The following is a 21,194-nucleotide window of genomic DNA, read 5'->3' as shown; positions in this document are numbered from 1 at the left end:
TCCTCGCCTCCTCTCCTCGCGTCTTAGTCCCGCCCACCAGAGATGTGAGCTGAGGAGGCGAGGAAGAGACGCGAGGAGAGAGGAGTTGAGGCAACAGGCTTTTAACAGAATGAGACCTCCTCTCCTCAGAGCCGTCATTTTAAAGCCACATCAATTAAATATGACGTTTGTCCTCTTTGATACGTCACAGGTGTCTCTGTTCACATTTCTATTTCATCAACATGTGTGTTATTTTAACTCAATTCTATATTCACCCAGCAGCAGCTCATTTCTATGAATGTTCCCTTTAAACCAGAAGGCTGGATTTATTCTATTACATCAGGGCTGTGTATTGGCAGGAATCTGTCCATACGATCCGTATCATGATACAGGGGTTACCATTCAGTATATCAACATGTACTGTCTTTGTTTCATTTCATTTTAGGAAAACTGTCATAGTATAAAGAATGAACATGTATCACAGTCCCTGTAAATTAGCCCAATATGTAGCTCATAATCTATCTAAAACTACTTTATTATTTACTAATGTTATTCTAAAATATCCTCTAAAGGTTCAAATAGGGCCCTGAGGCTTGAGAAGAGGCTGTGTGCTGCTCTTCATCAGAGGTGGAGAACCTAAACTAATAGAAGAAGCTTCTGATCACCATGGTGACTGATTGTCTCCACAGATGTAACCTGGTAGCTGATGTCTTGATTCAGGGAGGTTTTGAAGACAATTAAAACCAGTTGTAAATGTAATTCCTATGTGTTGGTCCTGTCCCTCGCTAACTACAGATAGTGAATCTGTATATAATACACTCTTTCAGGTGGCTCTACCTCTTCAGCCTTCACCTGACGCTTCTTTATTCACCGTTTTGAAATGCCGCTCCAACTTGAGCTTCTTTGGTAAAGCCATGCTCACACTGCAGATAAGACAGACAGAGTTAGAATATGAGGAAACTAAAAGAGAATCCTTCTCCCAGTCTGAATCAAAATGATATGGTTCTGATCTTTAGATATTTGTGTCTTGAGCTAACTTAGCTAATCGATGGCATGGACCGCTCTGAACTCCTCCAGTTAGTCACTGTCAATGAGCAGTGAAAAGATGTGTCCTGATGATGAACTCATGTTGGAACTGTTCTGAGTCCAGTTGGAATCACTGAGTTGTTGTTTCATGACATCTTTTTATTGAGTGTCTGGTGTCTTTTATCTCTCTCTATTTCATCTTCTATCATCTCTCCAGACTCTGTCAGGCTGGTGAATGGGACTAGTCTGTGCTCAGGCAGACTGGAGGTGAAGACTAACCAGTCTAACCACTCTAACCAGTGGTGGTCCTCAGTGTGTGAAGCTGACTTTGACCAGCAGGATGCAGAGGTGGTCTGTAGGCAGCTTGGCTGTGGGGCTCCTTCAGTCCTCCAGGGGGCGCTCTATGGAGACGTGGAGGCTTCAATGTGGACCAAAGAGTTCCAGTGTGGAGGAACTGAGTCTGCTCTCCTGGACTGTAGAAGCTCAGGCTCAGATAGAAACACCTGCTCACCTGGCAGAGCTGTTGGACTCACCTGCTCAGGTAGAAGAGGAGCTGCAGCTCTGATCTGGTTCATTTCTGTTCTAATGAAACTCACTTTATTCTTTTACTGACGACTCTCTTGTTTCTGTTCAGAGCCTGTCAGGTTGGTGGGAGGAGACAGTCGCTGTGCAGGAACACTGGAGGTGAAACATCAGGGAGACTGGAGACCAGTGAGTGACGATTACTCTGACTCGACCCTGAAGGAAGCAGCTGCTGTCTGCAGAGAGTTGGACTGTGGCTCTGCTGTTTCTGTAGAACAGAGAAAGGAGTCCTCACGGAGATCTATGTGGTGGATCAGGTCTGACTGTGTTCAGTCTGGATCTGCTCTGAGGGAGTGTGCAACATCAACTTCCTCTTCCTACATCCTGGATCTCACCTGCTCAGGTAAGCCCATCAGTGACATCATCTATGACATCATCTATGACAGTAATGTTTCCAGTATGTTCCTTCCTCCGTCACAGTGACAGTCGGTGGTTTCCATTGGACTGAACTGTAAAGTTATCCAGGACAATGACATCCTAAAGTGTAGAGAAGTGTATGGAGAGCTGTTTTAACATTTAATAGCTCAGCTTGACTATCAAGAATTAACATTAGAGATATCTACAACTACATTCTGACTAGTCGTAATCACATTGTGACTAGTCAGAGTTCTTATTCCAGATATCTATAACCTCATTATGACTAGTCAGAATTAGATTGTAGATATCTGAAACTGGAGTTACGACTAGTCATAATTCAGTTGTGGATATCCGTAATGAGAAACCCCATACACATGAATGGTAAAAGTAGTTTGAATAGTCCTAGTCTAAATGTAATTACAGCTGAGGAGGCGAGGAAGAGACGCGAGGAGAGAGGAGTTGAGGCAACAGGCTTTTAACAGAATGAGACCTCCTCTCCTCAGAGCCGTCATTTTAAAGCCACATCAATTAAATATGACGTTTGTCCTCTTTGATACGTCACAGGTGTCTCTGTTCACATTTCTATTTCATCAACATGTGTGTTATTTTAACTCAATTCTATATTCACCCAGCAGCAGCTCATTTCTATGAATGTTCCCTTTAAACCAGAAGGCTGGATTTATTCTATTACATCAGGGCTGTGTATTGGCAAGAATCTGTCCATACGATCCGTATCATGATACAGGGGTTACCATTCAGTATATCAACATGTACTGTCTTTGTTTCATTTCATTTCAGGAAAACTGTCATAGTATAAAGAATGAACATGTATCACAGTCCCTGTAAATTAGCCCAATATGTAGCTCATAATCTATCTAAAACTACTTTATTATTTACTAATGTTATTCTAAAATATCCTCTAAAGGTTCAAATAGGGCCCTGAGGCTTGAGAAGAGGCTGTGTGCTGCTCTTCATCAGAGGTGGAGAACCTAAACTAATAGAAGAAGCTTCTGATCACCATGGTGACTGATTGTCTCCACAGATGTAACCTGGTAGCTGATGTCTTGATTCAGGGAGGTTTTGAAGACAATTAAAACCAGTTGTAAATGTAATTCCTATGTGTTGGTCCTGTCCCTCGCTAACTACAGATAGTGAATCTGTATATAATACACTCTTTCAGGTGGCTCTACCTCTTCAGCCTTCACCTGACGCTTCTTTATTCACCGTTTTGAAATGCCGCTCCAACTTGAGCTTCTTTGGTAAAGCCATGCTCACACTGCAGATAAGACAGACAGAGTTAGAATATGAGGAAACTAAAAGAGAATCCTTCTCCCAGTCTGAATCAAAATGATATGGTTCTGATCTTTAGATATTTGTGTCTTGAGCTAACTTAGCTAATCGATGGCATGGACCGCTCTGAACTCCTCCAGTTAGTCACTGTCAATGAGCAGTGAAAAGATGTGTCCTGATGATGAACTCATGTTGGAACTGTTCTGAGTCCAGTTGGAATCACTGAGTTGTTGTTTCATGACATCTTTTTATTGAGTGTCTGGTGTCTTTTATCTCTCTCTATTTCATCTTCTATCATCTCTCCAGACTCTGTCAGGCTGGTGAATGGGACTAGTCTGTGCTCAGGCAGACTGGAGGTGAAGACTAACCAGTCTAACCACTCTAACCAGTGGTGGTCCTCAGTGTGTGAAGCTGACTTTGACCAGCAGGATGCAGAGGTGGTCTGTAGGGAGCTTGTCTGTGGGGCTCCTTCAGTCCTCCAGGGGGCGCTCTATGGAGACGTGGAGGCTTCAATGTGGACCAAAGAGTTCCAGTGTGGAGGAACTGAGTCTGCTCTCCTGGACTGTAGAAGCTCAGGCTCAGATAGAAACACCTGCTCACCTGGCAAAGCTGTTGGACTCACCTGCTCAGGTAGAAGAGGAGCTGCAGCTCTGATCTGGTTCATTTCTGTTCTAATGAAACTCACTTTATTCTTTTACTGATGACTCTCTTGTTTCTGTTCAGAGCCTGTCAGGTTGGTGGGAGGAGACAGTCGCTGTGCAGGAACACTGGAGGTGAATCAGGGAGACTGGAGACCAGTGAGGGGCTATTACTCTGACTGGACCCTGAAGGCAGCAGCTGCTGCCTGCAGAGAGTTGGACTGTGGCTCTGCTGTTTCTGTAGAACAGAGAAAGGAGTCCTCATACAGATCTGTGTGGAGGATCATGTCTGACTGTGTTCAGTCTGGATCTGCTCTGAGGGAGTGTGCAACACCAAGTTCCTATAACACCATCATGAATCTCACCTGCTCAGGTAAGCCCATCAGTGACATCATCTATGACATCATCTATGACAGTAATGTTTCCAGTATGTTCCTTCCTCCGTCACAGTGACAGTCGGTGGTTTCCATTGGACTGAACTGTAAAGTTATCCAGGACAATGACATCCTAAAGTGTAGAGAAGTGTATGGAGAGCTGTTTTAACATTTAATAGCTCAGCTTGACTATCCAGAATTAACATTAGAGATATCTACAACTACATTCTGACTAGTCGTAATCACATTGTGACTAGTCAGAGTTCTTATTCCAGATATCTATAACCTCATTGTGACTAGTCAGAATTAAATTGTAGATATCTGAAACTGGAATTACGACTAGTCATAATTCAGTTGTGGATATCCGTAATGAGAAACCCCATACACATGAATGGCAAAAGTAGTTTGAATAATACTAGTCTAAATGTAATTACAGATGTATAGAATTAGAGTTATGACTAGTCTAAATGTAATTACAGATGTATATAATTAGAGTTATGACTAGTCTAAATGTAATTACAGATGTATATAATTAGAGTTATGACTAGTCTAAATGTAATTACAGATGTATATAATCAGAGTTATGACTAGTCTAAATGTAATTACAGATGTATATAATCAGAGTTATGACTAGTCTAAATGTAATTACAGATGTATATAATTAGAGTTATGACTAGTCTAAATGTAATTACAGACGTATATAATTAGAGTTATGACTAGTCTAAACAGCGTTGCAGATATCTCTGATGAATCTCTTGTCTATCTATTAAATGTTGAAACAGTTTGCCATAGAAGTGGGCTTGTTTCTGAAAGCTTCAAACTCTCCACAGCCTGCTGAGCTTCACCTGACAGGACACACCTGTCTGTCTGGAGGCCTTTCCCATTTCACAGTTTCTACATCCTCCATTCCTTTCCTCGCCTCCTCTCCTCGCCTCCTCTCCTCGCGTCTTAGTCCCGCCCACCAGAGATGTGAGCTGAGGAGGCGAGGAAGAGACGCGAGGAGAGAGGAGTTGAGGCAACAGGCTTTTAACAAAATGAGACCTCCTCTCCTCAGAGCCGTCATTTTAAAGCCACATCAATTAAATATGACGTTTGTCCTCTTTGATACGTCACAGGTGTCTCTGTTCACATTTCTATTTCATCAACATGTGTGTTATTTTAACTCAATTCTATATTCACCCAGCAGCAGCTCATTTCTATGAATGTTCCCTTTAAACCAGAAGGCTGGATTTATTCTATTACATCAGGGCTGTGTATTGGCAGGAATCTGTCCATACGATCCGTATCATGATACAGGGGTTACCATTCAGTATATCAACATGTACTGTCTTTGTTTCATTTCATTTTAGGAAAACTGTCATAGTATAAAGAATGAACATGTATCACAGTCCCTGTAAATTAGCCCAATATGTAGCTCATAATCTATCTAAAACTACTTTATTATTTACTAATGTTATTCTAAAATATCCTCTAAAGGTTCAAATAGGGCCCTGAGGCTTGAGAAGAGGCTGTGTGCTGCTCTTCATCAGAGGTGGAGAACCTAAACTAATAGAAGAAGCTTCTGATCACCATGGTGACTGATTGTCTCCACAGATGTAACCTGGTAGCTGATGTCTTGATTCAGGGAGGTTTTGAAGACAATTAAAACCAGTTGTAAATGTAATTCCTATGTGTTGGTCCTGTCCCTCGCTAACTACAGATAGTGAATCTGTATATAATACACTCTTTCAGGTGGCTCTACCTCTGACGCTTCTTTATTCACCGTTTTGAAATGCCGCTCCAACTTGAGCTTCTTTGGTAAAGCCATGCTCACACTGCAGATAAGACAGACAGAGTTAGAATATGAGGAAACTAAAAGAGAATCCTTCTCCCAGTCTGAATCAAAATGATATGGTTCTGATCTTTAGATATTTGTGTCTTGAGCTAACTTAGCTAATCGATGGCATGGACCGCTCTGAACTCCTCCAGTTAGTCACTGTCAATGAGCAGTGAAAAGATGTGTCCTGATGATGAACTCATGTTGGAACTGTTCTGAGTCCAGTTGGAATCACTGAGTTGTTGTTTCATGACATCTTTTTATTGAGTGTCTGGTGTCTTTTATCTCTCTCTATTTCATCTTCTATCATCTCTCCAGACTCTGTCAGGCTGGTGAATGGGACTAGTCTGTGCTCAGGCAGACTGGAGGTGAAGACTAACCAGTCTAACCACTCTAACCAGTGGTGGTCCTCAGTGTGTGAAGCTGACTTTGACCAGCAGGATGCAGAGGTGGTCTGTAGGCAGCTTGGCTGTGGGGCTCCTTCAGTCCTCCAGGGGGCGCTCTATGGAGACGTGGAGGCTTCAATGTGGACCAAAGAGTTCCAGTGTGGAGGAACTGAGTCTGCTCTCCTGGACTGTAGAAGCTCAGGCTCAGATAGAAACACCTGCTCACCTGGCAAAGCTGTTGGACTCACCTGCTCAGGTAGAAGAGGAGCTGCAGCTCTGATCTGGTTCATTTCTGTTCTAATGAAACTCACTTTATTCTTTTACTGACGACTCTCTTGTTTCTGTTCAGAACCTGATGATGTCAGGTTGGTGGGAGGAGACAGTCGCTGTGCAGGAACACTGGAGGTGAAACATCAGGGAGACTGGAGACCAGTGGAGGGCTATGACTGGAGACCAGTGGAGGGCTATGGCTGGACCCTGAAGGAAGCAGCTGCTGCCTGCAGAGACTTGGACTGTGGCTCTGCTGTTTCTGTAGAACAGAGAAAGGAGTCCTCAGAGAGATCTGTGTGGAGGATCAGCTCTGACTGTGTTCAGTCTGGATCTGCTCTGAGGGAGTGTGCAACACCAAGTTCCTATAACACCATCATGAATCTCACCTGCTCAGGTAAGCCCATCAGTGACATCATCTATGACATCATCTATGACAGTAATGTTTCCAGTATGTTCCTTCCTCCGTCACAGTGACAGTCGGTGGTTTCTATTGGACTGAACTGTAAAGTTATCCAGGACAATGACATCCTAAAGTGTAGAGAAGTGTATGGAGAGCTGTTTTAACATTTAATAGCTCAGCTTGACTATCCAGAATTAACATTAGAGATATCTACAACTACATTCTGACTAGTCGTAATCACATTGTGACTAGTCAGAGTTCTTATTGCAGATATCTATAACCTCATTGTGACTAGTCAAAATTAAATTGTAGATATCTGAAACTGGAATTACGACTAGTCAGAATTCAGTTGTGGATATCCGTAATGAGGAACCCCATACACATGAATGGCAAATGTAGTTTGAATAATACTAGTCTAAATGTAATTACAGATGTATATAATTAGAGTTATGACTAGTCTAAATGTAATTACAGATATCTAGAATTACAGTTATGACTAGTCTAAATGTAATTACAGATGTATAGAATTAGAGTTGTGACTAGTCTAAATGTAATTACAGATATATATAATTAGAGTTATGACTAGTCTAAATGTAATTACAGATATCTAGAATTAGAGTTATGACTAGTCTAAATGTAATTACAGATGTATATAATTAGAGTTATGACTAGTCTAAATGTAATTACAGATATCTAGAATTACAGTTATGACTAGTCTAAATGTAATTACAGATGTATAGAATTAGAGTTGTGACTAGTCTAAATGTAATTACAGATGTATATAATTAGAGTTATGACTAGTCTAAATGTAATTACAGATGTATAGAATTAGAGTTGTGACTAGTCTAAATGTAATTACAGATGTATATAATTAGAGTTATGACTAGTCTAAATGTAATTACAGATGTATATAATTAGAGTTATGACTAGTCTAAATGTAATTACAGACGTATAGAATTAGAGTTATGACTAGTCTAAATGTAATTACAGATGTATATAATTAGAGTTATGACTAGTCTAAATGTAATTACAGATGTATATAATTAGAGTTATGACTAGTCTAAATGTAATTACAGATGTATAGAATTAGAGTTATGACTAGTCTAAATGTAATTACAGATGTATAGAATTAGAGTTATGACTAGTCTAAATGTAATTACAGATATATATAATCAGAGTTATGACTAGTCTAAACAGCGTTGCAGATATCTCTGATGAATCTCTTGTCCAGCTATTAAATGTTGAAACAGTTTGCCATAGAAGTGGGCTTGTTTCTGAAAGCTTCAAACTCTCCACAGCCTGCTGAGCTTCACCTGACAGGACACACCTGTCTGTCTGGAGGCCTTTCCCATTTCACAGTTTCTACATCCTCCATTCCTTTCCTCGCCTCCTCTCCTCGCCTCCTCTCCTCGCGTCTTAGTCCCGCCCACCAGAGATGTGAGCTGAGGAGGCGAGGAAGAGACGCGAGGAGAGAGGAGTTGAGGCAACAGGCTTTTAACAGAATGAGACCTCCTCTCCTCAGAGCCGTCATTTTAAAGCCACATCAATTAAATATGACGTTTGTCCTCTTTGATACGTCACAGGTGTCTCTGTTCACATTTCTATTTCATCAACATGTGTGTTATTTTAACTCAATTCTATATTCACCCAGCAGCAGCTCATTTCTATGAATGTTCCCTTTAAACCAGAAGGCTGGATTTATTCTATTACATCAGGGCTGTGTATTGGCAGGAATCTGTCCATACGATCCGTATCATGATACAGGGGTTACCATTCAGTATATCAACATGTACTGTCTTTGTTTCATTTCATTTTAGGAAAACTGTCATAGTATAAAGAATGAACATGTATCACAGTCCCTGTAAATTAGCCCAATATGTAGCTCATAATCTATCTAAAACTACTTTATTATTTACTAATGTTATTCTAAAATATCCTCTAAAGGTTCAAATAGGGCCCTGAGGCTTGAGAAGAGGCTGTGTGCTGCTCTTCATCGGAGGTGGAGAACCTAAACTAATAGAAGAAGCTTCTGATCACCATGGTGACTGATTGTCTCCACAGATGTAACCTGGTAGCTGATGTCTTGATTCAGGGAGGTTTTGAAGACAATTAAAACCAGTTGTAAATGTAATTCCTATGTGTTGGTCCTGTCCCTCGCTAACTACAGATAGTGAATCTGTATATAATACACTCTTTCAGGTGGCTCTACCTCTTCAGCCTTCACCTGACGCTTCTTTATTCACCGTTTTGAAATGCCGCTCCAACTTGAGCTTCTTTGGTAAAGCCATGCTCACACTGCAGATAAGACAGACAGAGTTAGAATATGAGGAAACTAAAAGAGAATCCTTCTCCCAGTCTGAATCAAAATGATATGGTTCTGATCTTTAGATATTTGTGTCTTGAGCTAACTTAGCTAATCGATGGCATGGACCGCTCTGAACTCCTCCAGTTAGTCACTGTCAATGAGCAGTGAAAAGATGTGTCCTGATGATGAACTCATGTTGGAACTGTTCTGAGTCCAGTTGGAATCACTGAGTTGTTGTTTCATGACATCTTTTTATTGAGTGTCTGGTGTCTTTTATCTCTCTCTATTTCATCTTCTATCATCTCTCCAGACTCTGTCAGGCTGGTGAATGGGACTAGTCTGTGCTCAGGCAGACTGGAGGTGAAGACTAACCAGTCTAACCACTCTAACCAGTGGTGGTCCTCAGTGTGTGAAGCTGACTTTGACCAGCAGGATGCAGAGGTGGTCTGTAGGCAGCTTGGCTGTGGGGCTCCTTCAGTCCTCCAGGGGGCGCTCTATGGAGACGTGGAGGCTTCAATGTGGACCAAAGAGTTCCAGTGTGGAGGAACTGAGTCTGCTCTCCTGGACTGTAGAAGCTCAGGCTCAGATAGAAACACCTGCTCACCTGGCAGAGCTGTTGGACTCACCTGCTCAGGTAGAAGAGGAGCTGCAGCTCTGATCTGGTTCATTTCTGTTCTAATGAAACTCACTTTATTCTTTTACTGACGACTCTCTTGTTTCTGTTCAGAACCTGATGATGTCAGGTTGGTGGGAGGAGACAGTCGCTGTGCAGGAACACTGGAGGTGAAACATCAGGGAGACTGGAGACCAGTGAGGGGCTATTACTCTGACTGGACCCTGAAGGAAGCAGCTGCTGCCTGCAGAGACTTGGACTGTGGCTCTGCTGTTTCTGTAGAACAGAGAAAGGAGTCCTCATTCAGATCTGTGTGGAGGATCATGTCTGACTGTGTTGAGTCTGGATCTGCTCTGAGGGAGTGTGCAATATCAGGTTCCTATAACTCCATCATGAATCTCACCTGCTCAGGTAAACCCGTCAGTGACATCATCTATGACATCATCTATGACAGTAATGTTTCCAGTATGTTCCTTCCTCCGTCACAGTGACAGTCGGTGGTTTCCATTGGACTGAACTGTAAAGTTATCCAGGACAATGACATCCTAAAGTGTAGAGAAGTGTATGGAGAGCTGTTTTAACATTTAATAGCTCAGCTTGACTATCAAGAATTAACATTAGAGATATCTACAACTACAATCTGACTAGTCGTAATCACATTGTGACTAGTCAGAGTTCTTATTCCAGTTATCTATAACCTCCAAATGAGTTCAAATGATAGTTAGAGATATCTATAACTACATTCTGACTAGTCGTAATCACATTGTGACTAGTCAGAGTTCTTATTCCAGATATCTATAACCTCATTACGACTAGTCATAATTCAGTTGTGGATATCCGTAATGAGGAACCCCATACGCCGAGAAGACTTACGCAAAATATACACAGATGTATCGTCCCTCATCGCTCCTTCGGCGAGCCTCCTCGCTCCTCCTGATGCATTTTAGGGATTTCCTTCAAGATGGAGCGCTGAGATCGATTTCTGGATCACAAGCCGGAGCATCGAGGAGACGAGGAGACGAGGGGACGAGGAGACGAGGAGACACAAGATCAGGTCCATGTAGTTGAACAGAGGGTCAACAAAACAGAAAAACGTTTAAAGGGAAACGGCGGTGCATTGAACACTCTGTTGTGCTACGCTAATGCACTGCCTTTATAATACGGCGGGGTTCGTGCACGTCGCGGCTGATTGGGTAACACCTCTGACACACCCACCAAATGAGAGGAAACGCACCTCAAAGCCTGTTGTGCATCATTTCCAGGAAACACGCCGTTCAACCCGGAAACCGTAGCAAACCAGTGCACGCTGTTTTCAGACTGAACGTGCTCCGGCTCTCAGCCAATCATCTCTCTGTGTTTACAGACCTGCTGCTTCAGCCCAACATCTCTGGGTCCTCCTCCGTGGACCGGGTCTCCGAGGCCCAGCAGCAGGGGTTTCACGTGCTCAGGGACTCCACCTTCACCATCAGCTGCTCCGTCCAGCCACAGTACCCAGGAGGCTCCTTCCATCTCACCTTCACCTCCTCCACCTCAGCACTCAACTACACCCAGCCAGCTGCCAATCACTCCGCCCACTTCCTGTTTCCTGCTGCAGAGCCCGCCCACCAAGGAAGCTACAGATGTGTTTATCACGTCTATGTTTTTTCTCACGACTTCTTCTCTGAGAGCCGTCTGATCTCTCTCACCGTCGCAGGTAAGCTGACTGTTTACATGCAGGTTTGGAAAATGTGGAAATGATCAGCTGACAACAGAGAAGCTTTCATTCTCTAATCAAGGATTGGGCTTATTTTAATAATTAAGGACTTTGCTTATTTCATAAGAACTTTACTTAATTTTGTAATTAAGGAATTTTCTTACTACATAAACATTTTACAAATGTTTGTACTTCATGAATTTACGTAATTTTGTTATTAAGAGTTTTGTTTATTTATAATTAAAGATTTTACTTAATTTTGTAATTAAGGACTTTTTTTTATTTCATAATAATTTTCCTAATCTTTGTATTTAAGAAGTTTGATGAATTTTGTCGGAGCCTTCAGAGATCATAGAGATTAAAACATGAATAAAAGTTAGAGGTTTATTCTACGTGGAGATGACGTCACTTTAGGACGTCTGCTCACAACCGATTAAAGACAGGGATGTAGTACTAGTAGTACTTCATTTAAGTAGTACTAGTAGTACTTCATCTAAGTAGTACTAGTAGTACTTCATTTAAGTAGTACTAGTAGTACTTCATTTAAGTAGTACTAGTAGTACTTCATCTAAGTAGTACTAGTAGTACTTCATTTAAGTAGTACTAGTAGTACTTCATTTAAGTAGTACTAGTAGTACTTCATCAAAGTGCTTTAAGGGTTATGACATGTTCAGTCATAATAAGTCTGTGCATGTTGTTGTTTGTGGAATGACACTGTGACTACTGTCATTGTGTTCCACATGTCATATAGTAACCACACTTGTACAAAGTGGATGAATGTCAACAGCAAACAGTCTGCTGGAGGACGGAGCATGTTTGGTTGTAAACATATCAAAGTCTCTCTAAAGTCACGTCAGTTGTATTTCTACAGATTAATCTTAGAGGACTTTCTAATCTGTCCAACAAAGAACAGTCTCCGTCCTCAGAGCCTGGATTCACATAAAGAGGATTGAAGAAGTGCTTTTAGATTTCAGGTCACTACAGTTTGTGTTTAATGGGAGCTGTTGGACTCATGATGTCATGTGATGTGATGTGATGACTGTCCATGTGTTTGATCAGATCTAAGGCCTTTCATCATCAGAGCCATCGTCCTGCCGCTGATTCTGCTGTTGGCGAACATTGGCCTTTACTTCTACTATAAGGTACTGACACACGTCTGTTGTTCAGACCGCTGACTGACATGAAGCACTCAGTCTGTGCTTATTGAAGTGAAGAGAGAGGAGTGATGCAGGAAGTCACATCTGTGTGCTGTCATGTGTCTCCAGGGCAAGAGGGGGCAGAGGCCGAGCAGACGGGAGAAGGCTGAGCCGGATTATTATAACCTGGGTGTTCCTGCAGCTGAAGAGGAAGGAGCTCAGGGAGCAGAGTAGCACCTCCAAGGAGCTCATCTCACATCCAGATGGATTTATAACACACAACCCAGCAGCAGCTCATTTTAGACGCATGTTCCCTTTAAACAAGAAGGCTGCTTCTATTCTATTACATCATATACTATATTTGTTTCACTCTCAACATGAAAACCAACAATGTGTTAGTCTCTTCTCTGTAGATCTGGAGCACATCCAGGGTTGGTGAAGCACATCTGCTGCCACGTTGACAATCTGTTGGTGTTTGTGATTCAACAATATCTATAATGAATGAATCAAAGTCATGTAGCCAGCAAACACAGTAGAGGATTAAAAACCAGAGGCTGTTTTCACACCAGTTTCATCTGGTTAGTGACACATGAACTTTATGAGCTCACTTTAGCGCTCCCTTGTGGTTCACATGGCTCATTTATTGTTGTGAGCAGGATCACATTTAGCTAAAGAAATAACCATAATAATACAAATGGGAGCAAAAATAAAACAGTATTAACAGCTTATTGTGTGATGAAGGAATTTTAGTATTTCATTAGAATTTTGCTTAATTTTGTACATAAGAAAGATTTATAATTGAGGTTTTTACTTTTACTACCTTTTACTAAATTTTCATAATTAAATCATTTACTTATTTTTTAAGAATTTTACTAAATTTTGTAATTAAGGATTTTGCAAATTTTCATAATTAAGTAATTTACTTATTTTTTAAGAATTTCTTAATTATGTAATTAAGCAATTTTCTTATCACATAAGAATTTTACTTAATTTTATTACAGTAGAATTTCGCTAATTTTTGTATATAAGGAGTTTACGTAATTTTACACTTAAAGAATGTGCTTCATTTCTATGAATTTTACTTACTTTTGTATTCAAGGAATTTTAAAGAATTTTTTACTTTTGGAATTTTCTTAATGTTGTACAAATTTACACAAATTTATAATTGAGGATTTTACTTTTACTACTTTTTTTCTAATGAAGGATTTTGCTAATTTCATAAGAATTTCACTTAATGTCGTAATAAAGGATTTTGCAAGTCATTCATGGTTAAGTACATATTTTTTTAAGAATTTTACTTAATTTTGTGATTAAGGAATTTTTCATTTCATAAGAATTGTACTTAATTTTATTTCAGTAGAATTTGATTAATTTTGTAGTTAAGGAACTTTCTTTTTATAATTGAGGAATTTTCTTTATTCATGTTTATTGTACATAAGGAGTTTACTTAATTTTGCACTTAAAGAATTTACTTAATTTCTATGGATTTTATTTACTTTTGTATTCAATGAATTTACTTAATTTTGTACTTTGTGAATTTACTTATTTCATAAAAGTTTTCTTAATGTGTCCTTGTTGCAGGTCATATCCCTCTAAAGGCCAAATGTCATTCATTGTTTAACATTCTCTTAATTTGAGAGCACAGTTTATTAATACATATGCATGAATTAGATTTCTTTCCTCCACATGCCAGGTTACATAGATTTTAGTCCGTTTAAAGTGCTTTTATTTTGTTAAATAAATTAGATTACCAGCTTTTAAAAGTTGAAAAACTCTGCAAGTAGATTTTCATAGAAATAAAGTGGAAGGAAGTAGATGTAAAAACTGATGGATGATGTAGTTAAAAGGGTTAAAATGACCTTTATGGGTCTCTGGTCCCGTTTCATCATCTTTTAAGAAAAGATATAAAACATATCTGTCTCTGTGTAAATGAAACCTGCGATGCCATTTGGATGTTAAATGATGATTCTGTATTTATTACCTGTTTTCTTTGTGTCTCTCAATAAAAGAATAGTTATTTTTACAGCTTGTCCAGTGACGTCTGTTCAAACTCAACCTGTTTATTAGACGTGGACGCGGCGTTGCCTGCTGTCCAAACTGCAGATTACAAGACAAACAAACTGAGACCTGAGAGAAGAAACGGACGCAGTCAGAAGACAAAACCGTGTCTGTCTTTATTATCTATCTAATATACAGTATATATATATATATACAACACTGGTTGTGTATATATATACTGTATATATATATATATATACACACAACCAGTCGTTATTATATTAAAGGGTTTATGATCTACAAGGAGTCACGTTAAGTTACTGTTTTTTTTCTTTTTCCAAAGATTTTCTTATTATTTATTATAAAAATATAAGATACATTATATATATATACTGTATATACATAGACGCCACATTGACTCCTGCATCGTACGTCATCGTGGGCGTCATATTGGACCTGGTCAGACTGGCCTGTAACTCTGTACTAGTGAACGGGGGAGCTGCTGTTTCTCTGGATGAAAAGCACTATAACGTCTACATTCCTCAACCGGTTTCAACCAGTCGTTATATAAGATACATTCAAAGTATTATATATATATATATATATATATATAGTATGTCTATTGATCTTTAAATCAGAGAACAAAGTGATCACACACACACCAACATCAAGTTTTTATTCTCAGCTTCAGACGCACTGAAACACTAAAATATCCTCCTGCACCATGTCGTATCTCAGCATCATTTCACAGCTAGAAGTTTTAGGGACGATCCAACAGGAACCGACAGCTCTGAAGAGACTTTTGGACAAAACGAGACATTTAAAAGACGTCACCTTAGACTGTGACAGACTGTGCTGTACATGTTTCCCTGTTTCCTGATGTTTCCCTTCCTCACTGATTGATTCCATGAATAACAGAACACACAGACAGGGTCGGCGCCAGAGTGTTAGGGGCGGACGGGCAATCAGCTTTGACAGGGGGGGGGGGGGGGGGCATTTTCTTTCACCTCATATAGTGTATCTTTAACATTATCATGTTTCATGAAAGAAATAAACTGACAGAGAGGTGTATACATACTGCCACTTATGCGCACAGGTGCGCACGCACACTTACACATGCTGTTATGTCCACAAAAACAGGTTATAAACTAACACCGTGTCCTAATTGGATGCGAGCGTCCGACTATCGCGCTGCATCGCGCATCTGACGCTCTCTGTCCACTGAATACATTAAATCTGCACTTCTGTTACATCATGTAAACAAACCAGGAACATATCAGCTGTGAGCTCCAGATCAGACTGGAGCTGAAGACGTAACCACCTCAAAGATGAGTTAGTAGTAGGCTACTTGTTATCTTCCTACGTTCATACTTTTTTTTATTTATCAGAAAACACACGTTTTATTTGTGATATTTACTGGAAATAACATACAATATAGCCAAGAGCAGGTTGTTATGATCTTCTCCAACCAACTAACACCTTATGGTTTCTGTTTTGAAATGAGGAGGTACTGGAGGCTACAGATAACTCCTCAGTAGTGAAATGAGGAGGTACTGGAGAATACAGATAACTCCGGCACGCCCTGCGTCTTGCTCATGCCAGGGTCAAAATGTGCACACACGTAGGTGCCGAGATAAACAGGCAGTTAAACAACACATTAATCTAACAGTCTGACTGATTTCTTCATAACTATAATTTAAGTTAATAAAGACTAAATGTGGATGTTTCACTCACCAGTTGTTGTCCCTGCTCAGCCTGCTGTATAACATTAGTCCATTGTTTTATTCCACGATACTGAACAGAATAATCCAAACAGGTAGAAAAAGTAAGATGTGAGAGGAGCATTGGATGCTTTTTACTCTCTTGGTCCTAATTGTGCTTTAATGCACCAGGTCTGTAGGTCTACTTTCTCTCATTTTTTTTCCATTGAGCTAGATTAAAAAAACAAAAAAAAACACGCAAACGGAGCGGATCAAAACGAGGCTTCTTACTGGAATATTGTAGTGATGGTTCATATTCCCCAGAGTTTCCATAGTTGTCTCTTTGTGCTGTGTGTTCGTGTTTTATTTGAACCATTAGTGAGGTGGTTGTTATATTTTTTGACAGGTAGATCGTAATAAAGTTTCACTAGTGAACTTTATTACATATAACTGCGAGCGTCAATGCCTGTGCTGAAAGTGTCAGTAATCAAGTTAATATTTTCATTTACATCCAGGACAACTGACCTGGTTTTCTCGGCTCATTTTATCTAAACTAATCAGCTGTTCCTCTCAATATGAGTGACAGGAAAAAAATAGGAACCGTGTATCCGATAGAAGTTCAGACAAAACGTCACGCCGCGCTGTGCAGCGCGGTGTTGCTGTGCCGCGCGGTGTTGCTGTGCCGCGCGGTGTTGCTGTGCAGTGCGGTGTTGCTGTGCCGCGCCGTGTTGCTGTGCCGCGCCCTGTTGCTGTGCCGCGCCGTGTTGCTGTGCAGCGCCGTGTTGCTGTGCAGCGCTGTGTTGCTCGCGGCCAGTTAGGACACTCCAATAGAAAACAATGTAATCAAGCCCAAGTACATGTCCTAGTTGTTTCCTAAATGCAAAACTATCACTGTTTTGTGCTTTATTTTTTATTGCAGTGTGTTACGTCCACAAAGTGGAACAATAACTAAACAACAACCCAATTAAAACAGAGTCAACGTGAAGTTTTAAACTGTAACAGTTTATTTCAGTTCAACGGAAGGTTCACAAATGTGGGGGAGGTAGGGACAATATAGTTTTGCCAAATAATCAAAATTAAGAAACCAAAACTAGGCCTAACTAAATCTGTCTTCTTTAACACAACAAACAAAAAGGCTGACTAACTTCTCTACTAACAGCAGTTTTACAAAACATACATGAGATGGCAACAACCACTAAACCTAGTGTTTCTAGACATGATAAGACCTACGTGCAAGTGTACAGGGTACCCCAGACTTACCTATGCCCTCTACCTCCTTACCACAAACCTTATCTGTCCTTTCCCACTAGAAACAAGAGACTTCAACATACAAATACCTCATTACAAATGAGTTAGAGAGAGAGCGAGAGAGCCCAGAGTGTGCCTCTTTTATGGGCAGCCCACGACAGCGATTGGCTGGATGGAATTAGTGTGAGCTAATTGCAGCTGGCAAACTCTGCACAGGTGGACTCCAATCACCTCCATTAACTCTTTATCCTGGAAGCACCTGCAAGACAAGGAGGAGGGGCAGAACAACACAGGAGAAAACTCTGCAGGCCTGTCTGGCCCTGCAGGCACGTAACACCTCCACCCATAAGATTCCAACTATGGCTGGAATTATATACACACAATGCTATACTACAAACCTGTTAACTACGTGATAGTGCATCAGCTACCACATTTTCAGACCCTTTTTTATGTATTATTTCTAGGTTGAACCCCTGAACCATCAGCGACCAACGCATTAAACGCTGGTTGTGATTGTACATCCTTGAGAGGAACACCAAAGGATTATGATCTGTGTAGACTCTAATGGGTTCAACACTGGATGCAAGATAGACCTCAAAATGTTGCAAAGCCAACAACAAAGCGAGGGCCTCCTTCTCAATAGTGGAATAATTAAGCTGATGCTTATTGAATTTGCGAGAAAAATAACTCACGGGATGGTCAACACCCTGGGTGTCCTCCTGCAGAAGCACCGCTCCAGCCCCGACACCACTGGCATCAACCTCTACCTTGAAAGGCAAGGAAAAATTTGGGGCAGACAAAACTGGACCACAACACAATAGAGCTTTCAGACTCTCGAAGGACTTTTGGCACTCATCCGTCCAAACAAAGGGCTTGGATGGACTGGTCAAAGTAGTCAGTGGGGCCGCCACAGTGGAAAAGTTCATACAATACCGACGAAAGAACCCGGCCATCCCCAGATAACGCCGTAATTCCCTCCTGGTGGTGGGTACAGGGAATGCAGCAATGGCAGCTACCTTTGCATCTGCAGGACGCACCCTTCCTTGACCGACCTGCTGACCAAGATAAAGAACAGTGCCTTTGCCAAAATCACATTTTGCAAGGTTAAGGGTCAAAGATGCCGCTGAAAGTCGGCAAAAAACTTCCCTTAATGTGGCCTTGTGGCTCTCCCAATCATCGGTGTAAACAACAATGTCATCTAAATAGGCTCTGCAGTTTGAGACACCTCCAAGTACTTTGTTGACCAGTCTCTGGAAGGTAGCAGGAGCATTACACATGCCGAAGGGCATCACCGTGTACTGAAGGAAATGATCAGGGGTCACAAAAGCAGAAATCTCTGAAGCACGTGGGGTTAAAGGGACTTGCCAATACCCTTTTAACATGTCAAGCTTTGTGACAAATTTTGCCGGACCAATCTCATCAATACAGTCATCCATAAGTGGCAAAGGATATGCATCAGCAACAGTCACAGCATTCACTTTGCGAAAATCACTACAAAATCTAGGACTCCCATCAGACTTCATGTCTAAGAGACAAGGGGAGCTCCATGGACTACAACTTGGCACTGCAAATCCATTCTTAAGAAGATAGTCAACCTCCTTTTTCATCACCTCCCTTTTTGCTGGACTTGCCCGATAAGCATTTCGCTTTATCGGCCGAGGGCAGGTCAAGACAATGTCGTGACTGACGACAGAAGTCCGGGAGGGAACATCACCAAACAAACTTGGAAACTCACCTATTATCTGTTTAATATCTTTACGCTGGTTACTACGGAGATGAGATAAGTATTGGGGCAAATTAGACAATACCTCAGAGTTGCTCAACCTTGCCCCCTGTGGTGTGGCATTTCGCATCACCAACCCATCTTCATCACCAGCACTACTCACTCCTGCAAAAGAGACAACAGGTGAAACAATAGTCTTCACATCATGGACTGGAGATGACTCACTTTGATCATCTCGAGAATGATACAGTTTTATCATATTTACATGACACACTCGGGTCCGTCGCCTGCGGTCAGGTGTCTGGATAACGTAGTTTGTATCACTAAGCTTCTTCTCTACTACATAGGGACCTGAAAACTTGATAGAGAGGGCCGAACCAGACACAGGCAAGAGAAGCAAAACTTTGTCACCTGGCTGAAATGAATGGGCGACTGCCTTCTGGTCATAGTGCTGCTTCATCTTTACCTGAGAAGATTCTAGAGCCTCTTTAGCCAATGAGCAGGCGCGCTGCAGACGAACTTTAAGCATGGCAACATACTCAGGAACACTTTTTATCTTGACTGTTGGAGACACCAACTGTTCTTTGAGAACCTTTAATGGACCCCTAACTTCATGTCCAAACACTAACTGTGCAGGACTGAAGCCGAGTGACTCTTGCACTGCTTCACGGGCAGCAAACATCAAAAGAGGAATGCCATCATCCCAATCTTTCTGACTGTCATGGCAGTGTTTGCGCAGCATTGATTTCAGAGTCTGGTGGAATCTCTCTAGTGCCCCCTGGCTCTCTGGATGGTAAGCACTAGAGGTAACATGCTTAATTCCTAAGGCCTTCAGGGCCTGAGCAAAGACTCTGGACTTGAAATTGGTACCTTGGTCAGTTTGTATCTCACGAGGCAGACCAAATACCGTGAAAAACTTCACAAGAGCCTTGGTGACAACCGGAGCTGTGATTTTCCGTAGCGGAATGGCTTCTGGGAATCTGGTGGAAGAGCACATAATTGTGACCAAAAACTGATTACCGCTCTTAGTCTTTGGCAACGGTCCAACACAATCAACAATTACTTTCCCAAATGGCTCACCCAGCACTGGGATCGGGTTGAGAGGAGCAGGAGCAATCACCTGATTTGGTTTCCCTGAAACCTGACACACATGGCAGGTACGACAGTAACGAACAACATCAGACTTGAGTCCAGGCCAGAAGAAATGTCTAAGGACTCTATTATAAGTTTTTGTAACCCCCATATGTCCTGACCAATGGTGATCATGAGCTAAGGACAGTACCTGTGAACGATACACAGTGGGAACAACAACTTGGTAAATTGCATTACAGTCTACATCTACATCCTCTGAAACTTCACTTGTCCAGCGACGCATCAACAAGCCATCATTTAACAGATAAGCCATTTTCTTTTTCTTAGCTTCTTCCTGACTAAAGACAGCAGACAGACATTTGGAAAGAGTGGAATCACCTTTTTGTGCAGCAATGTATTCCGCACGACTTGCCGGGAGTTCAACAACCTCTCGAGTGGACTGAGACATGATGTCAGCGGGCTGATCAGTAAGCTGACTATCAGACTGTGTCACAGCAATATCAGGAACCTGGTCATTAACAAAGATAGTGTCAGACAAATCAAGATCATACTTCTTTGACTGGGCCCT

At 41.3% G+C, this 21,194-nt stretch overlaps 3 protein-coding genes across 3 annotated transcripts in view; all 3 read left to right on the top strand.

Moving 5' to 3' along the window:
* Window positions 1–1,009: 1,009 nt before the first annotated feature.
* The window catches only part of LOC141783857 (scavenger receptor cysteine-rich type 1 protein M130-like), a 39,227-nt gene continuing 19,042 nt past the window's right edge, over window positions 1,010–21,194 (top strand). Inside the window, exons 1-5 of the mRNA XM_074661445.1 lie at window positions 1,010–1,546; window positions 1,640–1,930; window positions 3,541–3,864; window positions 3,958–4,245; window positions 6,381–6,704. Coding sequence (XP_074517546.1) covers window positions 1,429–1,546; window positions 1,640–1,930; window positions 3,541–3,864; window positions 3,958–4,245; window positions 6,381–6,704 — 1,345 coding nt within the window. The 5' untranslated portion in view covers window positions 1,010–1,428. The remainder of the gene's footprint in view (window positions 1,547–1,639; window positions 1,931–3,540; window positions 3,865–3,957; window positions 4,246–6,380; window positions 6,705–21,194) is intronic.
* On the top strand, window positions 6,815–10,367 carry LOC141784016 (CD5 antigen-like). Its single transcript, XM_074661703.1, has 3 exons — window positions 6,815–7,112; window positions 9,734–10,057; window positions 10,324–10,367. Exons 1-3 carry the CDS (start codon window positions 7,094–7,096, stop codon window positions 10,365–10,367), a joined length of 387 nt encoding a protein of 128 aa, XP_074517804.1. The 5' UTR covers window positions 6,815–7,093.
* On the top strand, window positions 11,184–13,587 carry LOC141783450 (uncharacterized). Its single transcript, XM_074660758.1, has 3 exons — window positions 11,184–11,729; window positions 12,789–12,871; window positions 12,995–13,587. Exons 1-3 carry the CDS (start codon window positions 11,255–11,257, stop codon window positions 13,097–13,099), a joined length of 663 nt encoding a protein of 220 aa, XP_074516859.1. The 5' UTR covers window positions 11,184–11,254; the 3' UTR covers window positions 13,100–13,587.

The sequence above is a fragment of the Sebastes fasciatus genome, chromosome 15 (assembly GCF_043250625.1).
Source record: "Sebastes fasciatus isolate fSebFas1 chromosome 15, fSebFas1.pri, whole genome shotgun sequence".
NCBI classification, from domain to species: Eukaryota; Metazoa; Chordata; class Actinopteri; order Perciformes; family Sebastidae; genus Sebastes; species Sebastes fasciatus.
The sequence above is the reverse complement of the archived record's forward strand: the minus strand, read 5'-3'. Positions and strand labels throughout refer to the sequence as shown.